Source organism: Lycorma delicatula, chromosome 5, assembly GCF_047948215.1.
Source record: "Lycorma delicatula isolate Av1 chromosome 5, ASM4794821v1, whole genome shotgun sequence".
NCBI lineage: Eukaryota > Metazoa > Arthropoda > Insecta > Hemiptera > Fulgoridae > Lycorma > Lycorma delicatula.
The window spans coordinates 43,010,351-43,030,725 of record NC_134459.1 but is presented as its reverse complement, the minus strand read 5'-3'; the positions used below and the strand labels follow the sequence as shown (position 1 = coordinate 43,030,725).

The 20,375-nt window shown below is 29.4% G+C and overlaps 1 protein-coding gene across 4 annotated transcripts in view; it reads right to left on the bottom strand.

The window, feature by feature from the left end:
- Positions 1-1,922: 1,922 nt before the first annotated feature.
- Positions 1,923-20,375, bottom strand: part of LOC142324897 (solute carrier family 25 member 44) — a 51,402-nt gene continuing 32,949 nt past the window's right edge. For 2 of the 4 annotated variants that reach the window (XM_075366009.1, XM_075366007.1), the window contains exon 6: positions 11,143-11,699. Coding sequence is in view for 3 of the 4 variants with exons in the window: in XM_075366007.1 (XP_075222122.1) it covers positions 11,673-11,699 (27 nt within the window). In the remaining variant the exon portion in view is untranslated. Of the gene's footprint in view, positions 2,163-11,142; positions 14,139-20,375 lie in introns of those variants that run through there. The other 2 variants (XM_075366006.1, XM_075366005.1) reach the window with 2 other exon arrangements.

Below are 20,375 nucleotides of genomic sequence, written 5' to 3'. Positions count from 1 at the left end.
ACTTTTTTTCATTATTAAAGGTTAGTTTTGTACAACTAATTTTGAGAAAGATTTGTATATGTACATGTTGGTGGAATTGTGCTGAATATCTTGGTGTAACATAAAGTGTTTTTATTTTTTATTGGATGTGAGTATGAATAAGGAAAGAAATTGGATTATTTAAATGGTCAGTTTTAAATTTATATCTCTTAACTGTAATAAATTGGTTATTTTTTTAATCACACTGACTGATAAAAATTTTAATATTGACTTAAATCAAGTAAAATTAAAATACTGGATGTTAATTTAAAAAAATATGTTAAAAGTATATTGCTTGAAGATGTACAGAGTGATTCAAAGAAACAGGAAATTTTAAAAATTATATAACGTTAATGAAAATTTTTTTAGAAAATGAATTTTATTTCATGTAATAGTACAAATGTTGCCATTTTAGTATATGTACATTTTAGTTTATTTTTTAAAGATGACATCTTGCAGGTGACCTCTTCTACGTAAACACTCACTCACGAAGTATCTTCGTTAAATTGTTCATGTTTTGACGTAACATCTCAACTGGAATTTCCGCAATTGCTTCTCGGTTCTTTGCCTTCAGTTCTTCCGTTGTAGCAGGTCTATTGTGGAACACTTTGCTTTTAAGGTGACTTCACAAAAAGTAATCGCAAGATGAGAGATCAGGCGATCTGGGAGGCCATCTAATGTCACCATTTCGTGAAATGACACGTTGTCCAAACAATCGGCGTACAGCTGCCATCGATATTCGTGCAGTAGACGTTGCTCCGTCTTGCTGAAACCAGGATGTGTTAAGAATCGGTGGAAATCTCTTTTGATGTTCCACAACAAATGTTTCAAGCACGGCTATGTAACGAGCCGACGTCACTGTAATCGCAAGACCGATGTCATCCTCAAAAAAATAAGAGCCTATAATACCGTAAGATGACATACCACACCACATGGTCACTTTCTGGCTGTGCAACGGAAGCTGGTGTAGCTCCGTAGGATTTTCTTGTGCCCAGTATCTGAAATTTTGCTTGTTAACAAATCAACTGAGGTGGAAATGCGCTTCGTCTGACATCCACAGTTCGTGAACAAACTCTTCGTTATCATTTATCTTCTGAAGCATTACATTACAGAATTGTGCTCGCACAACTGCATCGTTCGGTTTCAGTTCCTGGACGATCTGCAACTTGTATGGATGGAATTGCAAGTCCTTCATTAACATTCTTCAAACACTTGAACTATGCAATTGTAAAGATGCTGAGACGCGACGGATTGACCGATGTGGACTTCGTGTACAGCATCTTGTAAAGCTTGAACATTCTGTGGTGTATGGACGGTTAGCTCACGGCCTGGAGGTTTCTTTTTCATTGCCGAACCAGTTTCCTCAAAATTAGATATCCATGTTTTAATTGCATGTGCTGATGGAACACGGTCGTGCCGTCCCAGATTAAAATGACTGCGAAATTCTCTACGCGCTCCCTCCACACTGTCATTGTTTTTGTAAAACGCTTTGATAGCAAATGCACGTTGCCCACCACTCCAAGGATCCATGACAACTAATTGGCAGGTTAGGTTAGATAGGCTGGCGCCATTTATCAAGTGGTACCAATCGTTCACGGCTACCAACACAACTTTAACATTTTCCCGTTTCTTTGAATCATTCTGTACTTCAGTTTACTTTACTTTTTATCTATTATTTACTTTTTCAATATATTTTATATTTATAAAATCAATTGCATAACTTTCCCAGCTACAACAGTTCAAGTTATGCAATTTCAGTTTTTCAGTTCAATCTTAAGTACTATTTGTGTCTTGGTGATAAATAATTCCATTTTATTGAAAAATAATAAACTAAAATTATGAATTATTTTTTTCACATTTATACAAAAATATTTATTTATTATTTTATGACACGGTTTTAAAAAATAAATACAAAAAACTGATTGTTTCTATATTTATGGAGGACTTCTGAAAGTTTTACGGTGGATCTATTGTTTTGTGTTCTTGTTCTTTTCCAAACACATACGAGTCCAATAAATAACAGTTCAACAGATGAATACAGAATGACTTTTGTTGTATGTCAATCAGTTCTGCCCTGTGTTTGACACCTACTTGTACCAACTCTTGCTGTAATTCATCTAAGAATTTTTCCATTCCTGGCATTTCTAAAATGAAAAATATATATTTGTATTTTATCAAAAATAAAATAACATTCATATAAAATATTAAATGAAAAAATGCTTTATGAATATCCTAAAAGCTAAAAGATGTAAACTTCAATAGCTGGGAGAAAAAAAATAAAATGGTACAAAGGTGTTACAAAATATTAACCAAAAATGTTCAGTTAGCCATCTTCAATTATTTCTTCATTGGCATATTAAAAAAAATATGTATTGTAATACATTTTAATATTATTGATTTAAAAATATTTTTTTTATTCAATATTAAATTTACTTGTTTCATTATATTTAAACCTTTTCATTTTAATTTTTGAAGCCAAGATACTCAACAAAATAGACCAATAACCAAAATTTTAATATTAGTATATTAGCATCACAATTTAAAAAAATACTGTTTTGACTGTGAAAATTTGGGAGCTCATGCATCAGGGAGTATTTTAATGATTAAAATATTCACTAAAATTTATTTTAAATATTTTAAAATCAAAATTAAAAAAAAATCTTTTCAATTTTTTTAAAAAATTTGGTAGCTTCCCCATCAGAAGAAAGGTATTAAATTATTTTAGTGACGCTATTGTTTAACAAAACATTTTTGAAGATTAAAAATTTGAAACTGCAAATTTTTTTTCATTTGAGGTGCTCCCACACTCAAGGGGAAGCATTTGGTTAAAATTCATTTTTAATAAAATAATCTCTACTGGTGACAATAAATTCAAAAAAATTTTTTAAGTTGTTTAAAAAATACAAAGATACAGTCAGTCATATTTTAAATAAAGAAACTTGTAATTTTCTAGAAAAGGAATGAACATTTTTGGCTAGCTTTTTTCAAGAAATACTAAAGTGTAAGAGCTATTAGAAAGTTTTATACTTGTACACTGTAAATGCAGTTGGTAACTTGGAAGATGGATTTAAATTTCAATCTTTTACATTAAAAAATAAAATTTGTTCTGGGATCATTTAGATTACACTTTATTTTGTTGAATGTTGAACAACAGAATATTATATCCATTCATTTATTATTGAGTTAATAGAATTTCAGTTAATTTTTTTATGATTTTATGTTGTATATTAAGATCTATGTATATGTGGTTTAGAGTATATGTATTGCAAACATGTGTATGTAGTGCTTGTATGTGTACATTATTTTTCTTATAATTTAAAATAGAAATTAAGATAATTTAAATAAACTCCATATGGTCTGTAATTATCTACAACCCGAGGAATGGAAAAGCAGACCAAAGAAGAAGAAGAATGAAAACATCCCACGATATCGAACCCGTCCCAGCCGATACAAGACAAAGAAAATTACTGAATGAAGAAGTGTCTACAAAACCTAAATTCACTAACCATCCTTCTTTCCTCCAACTTTCAATTTTGGTCTATTGCTAGCAGATGCAACTCACTCCGGCAAAGGGAGTGCATTACTCCTCTGATAACTAGGGTACCATTAGGTGCATTACTGCTACACCAAAAGGCATGAAGGCATTAGTGAACAGACTGAAGGGGAATCATGCTGGGCGAAAGAGGCAATACATTGCTAGTCTCTCAAGGATAGCCCAAGAAATGATTTCCAATGGATCTGTAAGGATTGGAATGCAATCCACAACTTGTATCTATATAAAAAAATAAAAATTAAACAGACATTTACTCGCCTCATAATAAAAAAGACTCAGTAGCAAGGAACTATTGTCCAGACTCTGTGATTAGTAGAAGGATATGTATCCTCTGTTATCCTTGCATTCCGTTCTGATAAACATCCAGCAGACAACCCAATGGTTATGCAGATGTGTATTTAGTAATTTAATTCAATCTAAAGTTATTTTATTTCATTAAAGTAACTACATTATTTGTAATTATTTAATGATTTATTTCACTTTGTGGTCACTCAGAAAATAAAAATTCATTATATTATTATTACACTACATGATTGCTGTAAAAAGTTTCTGTTGCTAATATAATTTTTTTTTTATTAATCAACCTATAACAGTTCTAAATTATTTTGCTTTAACAAATAATATCACCATTGGTCTAACTGAAATTAATAGGTCTTCATTGCAAGGCATGGTATGGATTAAACTTTCAATAGAATACAGAATTTGTTGTTAGTTTTTTTTTTTATACTTTAGATCTATTAATTAACAATATAGCTGGGTTGCAGAATCACCCATGTATGGTTAAATTATGGTCTCTTAAGATTTCAGTTTATTAAAATTCAATAATTCACTTCAAACTAAAAAAATTTTTCTTTTAGTATGAATCATCTATAAAATTGATCTAATAATGATATGCATCATACAGACACAACTTATAGTTTTCTATATGATCTTATTTACAGGACTGGGTTTACAGGCTTCATGACAACTTTAAGATTATCACAACTTTAACAACTCCTATGTGTATTTATTCTCAGTTTATGTATTCTATGCTTGGTCTCAAATTATATCTGCTTTTATACTGTACACCAGTATAATTCAGCTCCAGTGGCACCTTCTTACAAGATTTGTCATTAATTTCTTTGATATTTAAAAAAAACTTATTTAGGTAGATAAAGGACAAATATTTATTGGGCACAGAGCAGTTTCCATGCTCAGTGATAATTCACTGATCAGAGTTAATTATTATTTATTTGTGAATGTCTGTGCACATGTATAAGAAATTTATTATCAAAGCACTTCTAATGCAACATAAAACGAGTGAAAACATTAAAAAAATGTTGCATCTGTTCTTTGAACGCTAAGAAGAGTGTAGATATATTAACAGCTTCAAGTCATATATCAGTATAAGTCATTTTAGAATATAAATCGAACACTGAATTTTTTTTTGTAGCTCAATTTCATCAAAGGTGGACAAGTTAATCCCATGGGAATCTGTAATTTTATTCCATCTTTGATCTTTTGAGGGTGGAAAGTACATACATATATATCAAACATCAAACCCTCAGGAGATATTTTCTACACCTCTAAAAAGCAAGTAAATCTGTTTGGTTTTTACTTTTATCTCTGAATTAATGAATTTATTGATTACTGATGACATAAAATGTTTTATTTAAAATAAAATGAAATACTGTCTATATCAAATAAGAGAAATGGCATTACAAATTTACTTTCAGATAACCTTACTGAATGAATAGTATATTTTAATTAAACATCAACTTTCTTTAATATAATAACCTTTGGAAGTTTTAATATATTTTTTAATGTAAAACATTTTCTGTAGTAGTTATAAAAAAAAATTATAAAGTAATGTTATTAAATATTTATGGATCAATTAATATAAGATCGAAATACAAATTGTATTTAATAGCTATCGGTAACTGGAAACACTCATTTAATCTAATCAAGTTAGGATATTTAAAATTAATAAACCAGTTAACTATGTACTTCCATAAAACAAGCTGAAAATGTCCAAAAACTCATAATTTTTTTTTCACTGACATGGAAACTACTGGGTAGAAATAATTTTTGGTTTTACTACAAAAATGAGATATAATTTACGTATAGATAAAATTTTCTTCAATCAGAGATTTTATTGTATAAATCTTGTTACCATATTCTTGTATGAAAAAGCATTTGCACTATTCATGGAAAAACAAAATAGGGTTTTAATACTTATTTGTAATGAAATATGATAAAATTATTATTCTGTGGAGCACATGTTTAATTTCATTAATCAACATTAAAATTACAAATAATTATGTGACCTTTTGATAAAAGATAACTAATTTTTTGACAAAAGATACATAATTAATTCAGGTATTCTTGAATTATACGTGGACATACGTTACATAGAAAAATCATTTCAATTATAAGAATTAACATAATTGTTGTAAAGGTCAAGCGGCGACATTAAATATTTACCTGATGTTATGACATTTTTAACACATACTATACTGTACTGTGAAAATTAATTGGGACAAGCTATTTTTTTCTCTAAATTTTATGTGATTGCTAGTTATGTCTAAAACTGGTTTTATCTGCCTTAACGTGGTGTAACTGTTCGACCTTGACAATAAGAAAGCAGCCTGACTGGTTTTAAAGTGAAAGTCAGTTCCACCTTAGCTTCAGTTGAGCCATTGAGTGTGGCAGGTGGATGTTGGTTTTTGCGCTCTGTGTAATACGTGTTGCTTTTGTGTGTTTAAAAATGGATATTACTCTGAGGAAGCATGCAAAAATTAATGCTCTTAAAGATCACACTTATATGACAGTGAGAAATAGCGCTTCTGTAGTCAGCGTAGGCAAATCAAGTGTATAAAGAATTCAAACATTCAAAGAATCTGGATCATCTCCAAAATGGAGAGCAAAATGTGGGTGAAAACAGAAAACTACAATAAGAATTGATAAAATTTTAATAAGAAATAGTAAAATTAATCCAAGGAAAACAAATTCAGACCTTAAAAGAAATTTATTGGCAACTGGTTTTGATGTTAGTTGTTCAACTGTAGGCCATAGACTTCTGGAAGCTGGTCAGAAGGCAAGAAGACCAACAAAAATACAATTTTTAATTCCTAAAATTAAGAAAAAATGTTTAGTATGGCCCCAAAAATATAAATCACAGATTCCTGAAGACTGGAAGAAAGTAATTTTTAGTGATAAAACTCATTCATTTTTGCAGGGTTACAAAGCAACTGTTGTGAGATGAGCTGAGGTGGCTGTGAACCTTTGATTCCTGAGCATGTCCAACAAACTGTAAAACACCCTTTGAAACAGATGTTTTTGGTTTTTTCATGACAAATGGCATTGAAAGCTTAGTTCTGTTCAAGGTATGATGAATTCAACCACGTACATAGAAACATTACAATGTAGGATTGTTCCATTCATGCAAACTTTTAACAGGGCATTTCGACATAACTTTGCCCCTTGTCATAAATCAAAATCAGTCAAGATTTTCATGCTGGAAAATCAAATTAATGTGCTTGATTGGCCTGAAAATTCACCATACTTAAATCTCATTAAAAACTTGTGGAATATTTTGAAGAGACATTTCAGTAAGATAGACTGAACGATAAAAGAACGTGCGATAACTAATGCTGTAAAAGTGTGGTTCAAAAATGATGAGGAATATATGCACTAATCTAGTGGCGTCAATGCCAGAACGTCTTCAAGAGGTTATTTCTGCTAAATGAGGACATACTTCATACTAGTACATGTATTTATTAGTGTATATAAAGCCATAGAATGAATAAAAGCACAGTTTTTTAAAAGTGGTTTTTTTTTTACTTTGTCTCAATTAATTTGCACATTATATAATTACGTTGTTGCAACAAAGTAATTAAATCTAATCTTTTTGTATGAAAGAAAATCAATTTCAAGTATGTTGAATTTAAAAAACCCTTTTTTGGGTTCCATTAGAGAAATAATTTTATTTCTTAACATAATTAGGTCCAAGTCAATTTTTAGGTTGTTTGGAAATCTCCTTTCCATTCACAAGTGTAAATTATAAACATGATATTATTTAAAAAATCCTCACTAACAGTATATTACTTAATGTATTTTTTTAAGAACTTTCTACAAATAAATTTTTCCGCGCAGCATGCATTTTTTGATTCTTTATGTATGGTTACACCAAATTATAGACTCCCCTAAATTTCTATTCAACATACTCCTAATTTACAGAATGTTTTCCTGAAATATAATACTTTGAATAAATTAAGAGAAATAACTGTATAAATAAAAATAAAAAATAATAACAAAACAACTCTTAGAGGAAATAAATCAAAATTAATAATTTAAAATAAATATGAATAGTTGCTTTATACTATCTAAACCAGACTCTTTTTTTTTTACAGCCATAACACTAATCAGGGTTGCTCTTCTTTGATAACAAATGTTTTCCTTTAACAGCCAGTACTTGCAATGAACAAAGTTAAAGTGGTTTTTCATACAGCTTAAAATCAAGAGAATTTGAAGAGCTGTGCATGCTGATCACAACACCATATTTGGCTCAGTGAAAATGATAAGAGAAACTTTACTTCACATTTTACTTTTGTTACTCTGATATATGGGATGCTCATTTTACTCGGGAATGATGACTAGTCCTTCCACAAGTTCTTCATGTTAGGTCTGACTGCAGTTAGACTTCAATATCCAAGATCAAATTTTCACTTTTCTGAATTAAAAAAATTTTACAGTGAACCTACTGATAAATGAATGAGTTTATATTTAAAAAAAAAAAAATCAAAATATGATGAAGAACTAGGCTCTTCTGGAAAACAATTTCACCAGATCAAAATTTCATCAAGTTACACAAATTCAAAGGAATTCAATATTGTCTATAAGACAATAAGAATCAAAACAAATGGTATAATTACAGTTGAGCAAAGTTTAGTTTGAAACAACAATGATGATTGTGTTACCTATTAAAACCATCACTATTCTCTTCTCGTATATGGACTGTTTATAAATCAATTACTGAAATCTGCTGTATGTGTATAAAATGTAATAATGGTACTTCATATGACAAAGATGTTGGTGTAAGTAATAAAAAATCTTATCAGATCTACTCTCAAATATGATTTGAAATCAGATCTTAGATCTTTGATATGTAGGAATTGTTAAGTGTTTCCAGACCTTTTTTCTGGTGATGAATGTAGTTTTCCACGTATTTTAACTTTTTTTTCTTTTGTACATAATTTTCAAAGATATTTTCTGTGTTAAAGAATATACATTTTCATACATCTTTAGTTTTTATATTTTCTATGAATGACTAATGGGAAACATAACAGAACATCAGTTATGTTTCCTGTCAGAATCAGGAAACATAACTTTTACATGTTTCCTAAACATATTTAGTCATAAACATAACTAGATATAAATTGAAAATTTTTAATGATTATTATCAAATGTATTTGTCTGAAATTTATCAATTTCAGTAAGTTATGTCAATATTTTACTCCACTTATATTTTAACTAAATTGCACATTCAGATACATATAATAAATGTGCATTATTTTCAGATTAACACTTTGAGATATTAAAAAAAACTTCATAAAAAACACCAGTAAAATGGTTGCATAACTTTCTCAGCTTTGACCTTTATTTCAAATATATCATTGGTTTTCAAATATTGATGACTTTTAACTTAAAATCAATTCAATTATGAAATACAAATAGGAAACAATTTTAGACAATTTACTAAACATCAGTTTCTACAGAATGTTCTTAGAAGTTCTAGGAATACTTTACTAATTGGTACCAAATGTAGCAGCATTACTTAACATAAAAATTAATATTCCTTACTTAGTTCCTTTATAAGAAAACATTTTAATTAAATTTCACGTGACAATGTAAGATCTGTTTAATGATGTTAAAAGAAAACTGATAAATTTAAAATCGTGTAGCACCTTACCTGCTTGGAGATTATTCAACTTAACAACTTTAAGCCTGTTTTCATACCTAATTTTTGCATTCCTGTTTAACAAATTCAGTTCTAATGTTGACTGTTATAAATTGATTTGAATTAATGAGGTGTCATTTTGTTCACAATGAAAGGCTTTACCTTTATGAAATAAAACTAATATTTACTGAGCTACTAATATTTACAGATTAATAATTAAACAATTTTAATATCCATTCCATTTTGGAATTTTTAAGGTAAAATTTTCAACTTATTTATTTTGTAGATGTTGTTGAGTATATAATACAAAATTTAATTATATTTCAATCTGTTCTTTAGATATAAATTTTTAATGTAAAAACACAAAATAGCGAACAAAGAAAAAATAAATCAACATAGGACACTTATCTACATGAATTTTTTAATTTATTTTGATACCTTATATTAGTCCCTTAAGTTTGGCAAGCACCTCCCCAGGACATCCTGTATAGCTATTGTCAGTGGAGGGAGGGTCCAGACAGGCAGAGGGAAAATGAAGTGCAAGAAAGGGGATTTGTTCACATGAAACTTTTTGTTTACTTTGATATCCTGGATCAGTCCTGTAAGTTTGGCTAACAAATTACAGAATATCCTGTTGAGGAGAAAAAAATATGAGTCCCGTGATGCCCCTTTGTTCGACAGGGTAAAAAAATCTGATCAAAACTGTGATGTATGAGCCAAATGTTTGTGCTAAATTTCCACTTTTTTGGTCAATGGAATAATTTGAGATTGAAGTGAAAACTATTTATAACTAATGTTGAATACCTACCCCCTCTTTCTGATGACCTAACTTTTGGAATTTTAAATAACTTAATTTTCCTCATACCAAAGCTCAATTTATTTCTATGACCACTTATAACACAAACAAAAACCACTTACAACAAAAATTCAATATGGCAAAAATTACCTCTCCTACTTTTTACTAAACTTTAGTACCCCCACTGTTCTTCATATGGAAATCTTTATATTAAATTGAAAAAAAAATGAGTTCTATTAAGTAGAAGCTATTTTTTAGTCTTATTTCAAATTACATATTCCCTACTACGTAAACTTTGTACAATAAATGGCTGAGAAATAGGACTTAACAGTTAGAATGTTTATGTTGGGGGTTATACAATTTCTTTATACCCACAGCAAATTTCAACAACTTTTTGGATGAAGTAAAAAAAAGCTGTGTTTTTGCAAGGATATTTTTACAAGTAAAAACATTTCAAATTTTAAGTATTTTGGGGAAATTTTAATATTTGGAAAATTTTCAGAATCTTGTTGCAGTTTGATACAAGGTGGTAAGCAAGCATTATTAGGAATATTTCACTCATTTGGAAGCAAGCAATTAAGCCTTTAATTACATTAATATACCTTGGTTATATCACTACACACTGACTGATAGGTATTGATCAATGTATAGTCAATTTAGCTAATAAGCTCAGTTTCCCAATAGTCTTTATCCATTCTCTTTACCTGTATGAAACTAACTTTACTAAGATTTTCATAATTTTAAATTTCAGTAAAATTATCAAAATTTGTAAAACAATCCCCAGATCTATTTCATGGAATAAACAACTTGAAATAAAATCACATAAAGTAAACAATATTCTATAACATATATGTATTTTAAGTATGCAAATAACACATTGTGATATTTATTGTCAACTTAATGTTCTACACACTTTGTTTCTTTTTATATTAATTCTAAACACTAAAAATTCACAACACTGACTAAAATTTTTAAAGTTTATTTTTGTTTTTCTTCACACTGGTACGAGTGTTTGTTATTTATATAAAAACAAAAGAAAAAAGTAGAAAAATTAACTTTGAATAAAATAAATTTCAATTATTTAAAAAAATATTATACATAATTCTACAAATATTTTTTTATATATTAAATACAAAACATCACTTACTAAATTTTACACACAGCCAAACTTTAGGTAACTAAATAGCAAATTTCAAATTAACACACTAATTTCTTGCTAGTGTTATAATCATAACATACTTAATCGTAACATCGAAATAAAATTGTTGGTTACTCAATACAATAAAAATATTCAGATTAATAATAACAAAAAAACATGTAAATCATTGGCTTAGGTAATTTTTATTATCCCATTCCATTTTAGTTTTCTAAGTACTGTCCAAAGTTTGGAGTTCCTGAAAACGGTAACATCACAAAAAATATAATGTTAAAAACAGATCAATGGAAATCAAATCTTTTAGGCAAGTGAAATGTTTAAATTATTGCTTGAAAAGCAACTTATATGCTAACATATACAATGAATATGCTAGTTGATCTAGCAAAAAAAATAAGCTGTGTCACATGCTAAGTAAAACAAATTATAAAACCAGTTGCAATAACACAATGCTCAAAAGTGTTCAAAATAAAACAATGAGTGGTTTTTTTTCACTAAGAACCTTAATTACCAAATTAAGTTTATCAATGAGCTTGCATTACAAAAATCTTTATTTTTCAAAAGCTTTAATATCTTGAGTTACAAACAATAACAAAACATGGTACTACAATAAATAAAGTGTATATATATATATATTAATATATATATATATATAATGTACTAATTGATTAAAAGCAAAACTAAAATTCAGTATAACCCACAACAGTACAGAATAAAATAAGATTTCTTACCTTATTATTCTTCTTTTTTCATTTATGCACCAATAGTACATTCGAGGAATTCTCATTATTAGTTGGTTAAAATTAAAATATGGTTGGTATGTTAATACCAACCACAATTTAATTTAAAAAAATTTTATATATTATATATTTTAATTATCATTTTGAGTTTAATATGTAATTTGATAATAAACATTTTATAAAGAAGAACTACAACTGTAGATGTGGGTTGCCATGAAAGTACTACTGTAGACATTATGAAAAAATAAGGCAAGTGTCATTTTACTTTAATTCTGTATTTAGGTGGATCAAGTTAAATTATATATATTCAATTTTTTTTAATATTTAAAAAATTAAACTCCTGTATCCAAATTTAGTTAAAAATATTAACCATATTTACACTGTTTTAGAAAACAAGTTTGGTCAGTATATTTTTCATAACTCAATTTTTCAAGCAATGATGATGCTATACAAGTTATTACTTGCACTTAGATAAATTAAATTATGCAATTGTTTTCAGTTTATTCATTTAAGTCATCGACAAATTCTAACACCATACACACAGCAACTCATTCAAATGGAAATTATATGCAGCATTGTTTAATTTAAATAACTGGGAACAGATCAACTAAATATAATTCCAGCTTTAAAAACTGTTACATCTGTAGTTCATGTTATTCTAGTTTCAGAATGATACTCGCAGACCCTTAGGGATAACAGATGATTCTGTAATTTTTAGATATATTTGTAAAATCTTTATTAGAAGATTTTTGGCAAGATGGATTCAGGTTGTAGTTCACTTGGAATATTTAAGACCAAGCATCCAGAAATATAAGTTGTAAAATAAAGATTATAACCACCACCAAACTGCACACTGATAATCCAGGTACCACACAATACCTTATAATAAAAATAGAGCATATTAGCATTTATTGGAAATAATTTCTACTTTTGAATTCTATTATCAAGAAAAAAAAATTATTAAACTTAAATGAATAAAAATGTTGTAAAGTAAAATATAATATATTTTACTTTAATACAGTAAAATATATGTTTATACAAACAACTCTTTAATTTTTTACAAAGCTGAAGAACTTTTAAATTAAATCATTGGGAAAGAGTGTTAATGAGATCTGGATCCAACATTAAACCCCTAAGACATCCTGACCCCATAGGGGAAGACACCCTCCATGTGGCAGTTTCAGTCACCATACCTCTGTACTTAGCCCATATGGGCTTTACTGGAGATCATCTTCAAAACTTCGGCAAAAGGCACTTTTCAGCCCTGTTCTTGCCTCAGTCAGGATGCTACCAATGCGAATGTCACATGTGACATTCCCGGTGACGGTATACTACTATTATTAAGAACTCTCAAGAAAAAAAAACACATCTAAACTAAGTCTCAAACAAGACAGAATACAAAATGAAGTTATTGAAATCCACTACCTACCCAAAAGGTAAAGCGTTGAGTTATGTAAAACAAAGAATAAGAAAACAACAACAAAAACATAACACAACATAAATAAAGCGGGAAAGCTCAAGCGGCATCTAGATCCCCTCAGCAATCCTTTCTTTTGTCAAGTAATTTATGAAGTTCTCCATCATGACCCATTCGACCTGGTTTTGCCAATTAAGATGGAGATCTTACGCCAACCCAATAATATCAACCCGACAAGTAGTCTACGTGCGCATCAACTCGTACTTGGAGCATTCATACAAAACATGATGAATGTCATCTAACTGTCCACACTGCGAACACATTCCTGAGTCCACCAGGCCAAATCTCTGCTGCAGCCTGTCCCTACAAGCACCGTGCCCAGAATGATATTGCGTCACATACTTGTTCAGGTTTACCCAAGAGGTGCCCTTCAAACTAACAATATCTGGAAAGAGACCATACCATCAGCCCTCTGCCTTATCCCATCTGGCCTGCCATCAAAACATGGACTCGCTGCCAAACCCTGAGACAAAGGAAAAGTTGAAATAATGGAAAAAGACATAATCTGCTCTGAAAAAGACAATATTAGCATCATCTACAGAAAAAAATTTGGCCAAGGTGTTTTGAAATAAACAGGGTATAAAGGCAAATAATTATTTAGCAAGTATATGCCATACTATGCAAATTTAGTGCAGGCATTGGGAAATGAAATCAAGTGATATCGCATGCTCCAAAGAAGAAAATTCCTCATTCATCATATACTAAAAACTGTTATGGCCAAAATAAATCAACTGAATTTTGAAGTGCAAAAAAATGACTTAGAAGAAAAATCTTTTCTAGTACCAGAGAAACAGAAGATATGTCCTGTGAACGATTATTTTACAGATTTGGAATTTATACGAATAGTATAAAGGCTATGTACATGAAAAGTATAATATAAAAGGCTATTATACTGTTTAGAACATCAATAGAGAGAATTAATATATTTGGATTATGAAAGGATTATGTTAAAAAATAAATATCATTTAGGCAAAGAAATTATTCCTGATGATAAACAGGCTTCAACAATTAATGGACAAAAGTTTTAAAAAAGATTAAGTTAGAATCTAACTGAATCTATAAGTAATAATTAAAATTAAATAAATAAATAAAATAAAAATTAGCAGCCATATTTTGTTATCTATTTTGTTTTTTTCATTTCAAGAGTACTTTTATAAACTTTTTTTATTCTTTTATATAATAAATTAACTTTAAGCCACTAAAATAAAATCCTACCACTTTCAGTTAAAAGAAAAAAAAAGAAAAATTCAACAGCTCTTTATCATATATATCATATATATATATATATATATATAAACAGCTTTAAATTAAAAAACAGATAAAAATATTAAAACTATATATGTTAATATTACATTTGAGGCACTAAGCAAAAAAGTGGCCTAGCCCACACTTTGGCCAAATGTTGTATTTACAGCTCAATGTACACTGTTTAGTGTGATCTTACCCCTTGTAGTGGCCTGACACCTTTTAACATTTTTCAACATAAGGTGCTGATTTTCTGTTTTTGTATACCTATTTTTATACAAGTTTTGGTAGAAAAAGTGGCCTAATCTTTATTGCTGATGAGTTGGTAATCATTGCTACTAGAGCTGTTTTCATTTCATTGGAACTGGCATTTTTACCTACCCTCTAAAACTGTGGGTTAAGCCATTATTACTTCTTTTGTAATTACTGTTATCTCATTGTTATGACTGCAGAAATTTGAATCACATTTGACAAATATTACATCTTAAATTCACACTATGTATGAAAGTAAGAAACTTTGTATTTAATAGTTACCTATTTTAGTTATTATACTATACAACAGAATCAGATATCTTAGGAAACCACTGAGCCTTGTATTAGTTTTAGTTTTATAATGTCAAACTTTTTTTAAAAAATAAAGCTGCAAATACTGAACAATACTGTTTCAAATATTACAATATTAATTTCTATATGTAATTATTTCATGGAAAATGTTTTTAGCAAATTAAATTTTCTCGTGTGATGTATATAGTTTTATTAATTAAACTGATATATCTGTAATCCTACCCAGGTAATCTTTCTTACCTACACTTGTACATCTGGGCATTTTTTTTCATTTGCCTAGCTTTAAATTTAGCAGTTCACAAAAATATTTCATTAATTTTCATCAATTACATACAAAAAACAAGTATTTAATATTTTTTTCACAATTTTCTTGATATGACAGTAAAATAGCATTATAATAAAATAATAAATAATCATTATTTTCAGGCACCTTAAAGCATAGGTTACTAAAAACGCAATTGATATTTATCATCAAACAAATTCCATAAACCATAACTGATTGCTGTAATGCATTAAGTAGCAAAATGTCACTTAAAGAAACTTTATAATAATTTTTGTATATTGAATTTACACACTTATTTTACATGGTTATTTTTGGAATTACAAGAAAACAGTCATCAACAGATGAGCCTGACATTTTAAATAACCTGCACTTATCTTCATCGTACAGTCCTTCAGAGGAGAGTGATTTCAGTTCAGAAAAGTATGAAAGTCCTCTAACAAAAAGAAAATTTGTAAAGCAAGGTAAGATCCAAAATATTTCTAATTCTCCTTGAAGAACTGAAGATGGGGCTCATCCATCATGTGCTATCTTAGATCACAATGCTGCTGTGGCATCAACCTCCAGTATTGATAATGTAAAAACTGAAAGTAAACGAAATAGTAGGAAGCATTTAAGGAGGAAAATTATAGAAGAAGGATATTAACAAAACTTTAAGAAATCTAGGAAAGAATTATAATACTTCTAAAGGTAAAATTATACCTAATAAAACATTCAAATACAAAAATTGTCCGTGTCCTCTTAAATGCCATAATATAATCTCTGAGGATCAGAAAAAATAAAGGTTTTTGAAAACTTTTATAGCAATGGCGATTTTAATTTTCAGACATCTTATATATGTTTCATGGCAAAAGTTCTATAAAACAAAGAACCAATACAAAGAAGATGAGCAGTAAACGTCAGTTTACTAGAATTTATAATATACCAAATGAAAATGGGATAGAGAGGAAAGAGTGTAAAAAATATTTAAAGGATACATTTCAAGTATCTGATGGCAAGGGAATTATGTGGTAAACCTGAGGGATCACTCCCTCCAATTTATAAAAGAGGGCATCAAAAATTACAGTCACGATAACACCTTGAAAAAAAGCGGTAGATTTTATTTCTAAATTCCCTGCATATAAGTCATTATAGCAGGTCGAAAAATCGAACAAAAAAATCTCTCTCTGGACTTAAACTTATAATGTACAATTTGTATCGTGATGAATATGGAGAGTCAGAATCAGTCAGACTTTTTGATTTAGAAGAATTTTTAATACAAAATTTAACCTGTTCTTTCATCCTTCACTGAGGGACTCTTGCAGAAAGTGTGACTGATTTGACATCAAATTAAAAATATCTGGAGAAGAATTTATCTCCATTAACTACATCTCTGTATTAAGCTACATTTGTTGAAAGCTGACTCTGCAAGTAGTAAAATGAAAGCAGATGTACAGAAATGTCCTTATGATACTACTGTAACAGCTTTCAATTTCATGAAAACACTTCCAACTCCGGTTTTATCTGTGGAGTAAGGTATTACAAGAAACAACTATGGACTTACTGGTTTGCAACCCATAATCCATAATCATGAAAATAATGGTAGCTATATGAATGTCTGGAGTGAAACATACGCATCAAGAGGGCCTCAAGAAAATGGATCATCTCTTATCAATTTTATTAAAAATTATTCAAACACCTAAACTTTTATCGTACTTTGACCAATGTGGTGGTCGGAATTGAAATATAAAAATATCTGCACTGTGTAATTTTGTTAACTCATGAAACATTTTCTGTTGAAGAAATTCATCATAAAATTACGGATCTCAGGAACTCTTTACCTGCCTTGTGATCAGGATTTTGGACTGAAAAAAAAAGAAGAAATTCTGTAGAGATATATACGAGGTGCGACAATAAAGTAATGAGAATGATTTTTCTTTGCAAGATGTGGCAACCCTGCAGCTTGTGTAGGCACACCATCTTTGACCTTGGTCCATAAGCTACTTCTAGTCCAAGCGGCACATTGATGCAACTGCTCAGTCGTGAGTTGTGCTGTAATAAGTGAACACGTGTTTGTGTCTCTCGTCACAGAAATGAACTGCAAAATATTGCGCAACGGTATGCCATTTCTTTTTGCGTTAAATTGGGTGAAAACGCAACGACAACTTATGGTAAGCTTCAGAAGGCTTTTGGAGAGGAGGTTATGAGAAGAGCTCAAGTTTTTCGGTGGCATAAAATTTTTAGTGAAGGCAGAACGAATGTTGAAGATGAAGACCGCAGTGGACGACAATCAACCTCACGGACAGATGTCAACTTGACCAGGGTGCGTGAAATCGTACGATCTGATCGAAGATTATCTGTGAAAATGATTGCAGAAGAACTCAACATCAATCGAGAAACGGTTCGCCTAATATTAACTGAAAATCTTGGTATGAGAAAGATTTGTGCAAAAATTGTCCCCAAAAATCTCACACAACAACAGGGAGAAACACGGAAAAATGTGGCAGCCGATTTGTTAGAGCAAACGGAAATCAATCCAGATTTGTTGAGCCGTGTTATCACTGGTGATGAAGGTTGGTTTTTCAATACGATCTAGAGACAAAACGCCAAAGTTCGCAATGGTGCTCAAAGGGATCACCCAGACCAAAAAAAGCTTGCATGTCAAAGTCAAAAGTGAAATGCATGCGTGTGTGCTTCTTCGATTCCAAGGGAATTGTTCATAAAGAGTGGGTGCCTCCTGGACAAACAGTTAACTAATATTTCTACAGAGAAATTTTAAGAAGACTTCGTAAACGAGTTCTTTGTGTCCGTGCCAACATTGCTGATAATTGGATTCTGTATCACGATAATGCGCCATCCCTTACTGCTCTGTCAGTACAGCAATTTTTAACCTCAAAACAAATTTCAGTACTACACCAGCCACCTTATTCACCAGATATCGCTCCGTGCGACTTTTTTCTATTTCCAAGAGTCAAAATGGCGGTCAAGGGACACCATTTTCAAACAACACAAGATATCCAAAAAGCTGTGACGAGGGTCTTGGAGGATATTACAGAAGAGGAGTTCCAGAAATGTTACCATCAATGGCAGAAGTGCTGGAATAAGTGTGTGCAATCAGAGGGGAACTACTTTGAAGGAGACACCACTAAAAATGACTAAAACGGTAAGCAACATTTTTTTTCACATCAGTCTCATTACTTTATTGTCGCACCTCGTATTTGCCTGACAATTGGATTAGGGTTATTAAAAAAAGCAGAAAAAAGAATCCTTTTAAATTAACAGCAGAAAAGAAAAACATTCAGTGGATGAAAATACAATGGTTAAAATACAAAAAACATGACTTATACATTTTAGGTATTCTAATGACGACATTGTTCCTTTTTTATATGTGGATGTATCTAAAAGGACAACAAACATTGGAACTGAACACGTTCCAATTCTGAATGAATCTGGGCGACTAACAACCTGTGAAAAATTCACTGAACTCACTGGCTTAATTGTCAGTGAAAGTAAATTTTTATTTTATTTTTTACCATGACTTTGTAATAATAAATGATTAATATTGTTTATAAAAAGTGATAATGTTTTACTTTTGAAGTTTTTTGCAATTGACAAATATATTAATATTCAAATATTTTTTAAATGTGTTGATTTTCACTTGTACAGCCCAACACACATAATTTTCTCAAAAGGAAAAATATTGCATATTAAAGTGGCCTAACTGACAAAGATTTTTTTTGTAAAAGTCTAAAATTTTTATAAAAATAGTTTTATAACAAAACAAAATTATGAAGTATATAAATAATTTCAAATCTCTTTTTAAGGCGTTGGAATAAAAAATAATTGGATTTTATGTAAAATTTAAAACTCAGTCTATGGCAAAAAGTGAATATGGGTTAGGCCACTTTTCTGCTCAACGCCTCATTTGTTCTAAGATTTTCAAATATATGTATTTAAAATTAGACATATTTATAAAATTATTATTAACTAAATTACAATAAATAAATAATTTGTATGATTGCATGAATTAAAGTTATGTTTAAAATTTCATATATATATATTATTTTTTTTTTTTAAATTATGGACTACAAAAAGTTAATATATTAATTTATAAATTAATATATATATATATATATATAAAGTAAAGGTCCGTAAAATAAAATATGAGTTCAACAGAATGGCAAAAAATATAAACACACGTTTTCTGTAATGCTTTTAAAGTTATTCTTGTTTAAACTTAAAAATATGTACTTCTGAAATTAATGATATACACTAAATATGATAACTTAATTTTTCAGGTTCTTTAACTCGCAAAATCATATCCAGGAATATAAATTCTTTTTCTTATTGCTTCATACTCTACAATTCAAAAGTATTTGAAGACATATGAAATAAATAAAACATATACTAAATGAAAAAGAAAATATTATAAAAGAATAAACACATTATTTTGTACATGCAATTTCACAAAATATAATCACTTTACTTTAGAACATGACAGCATAATACATCTTTCCACCAGGTAACTAGCAGTAAGCAAAAAAATTAGTGCAAAATAAATTACTTATTATTATTTGTATAATTATGTCATTAATTTATTATGTGATGTTTCTGAATAATTATACATACAAA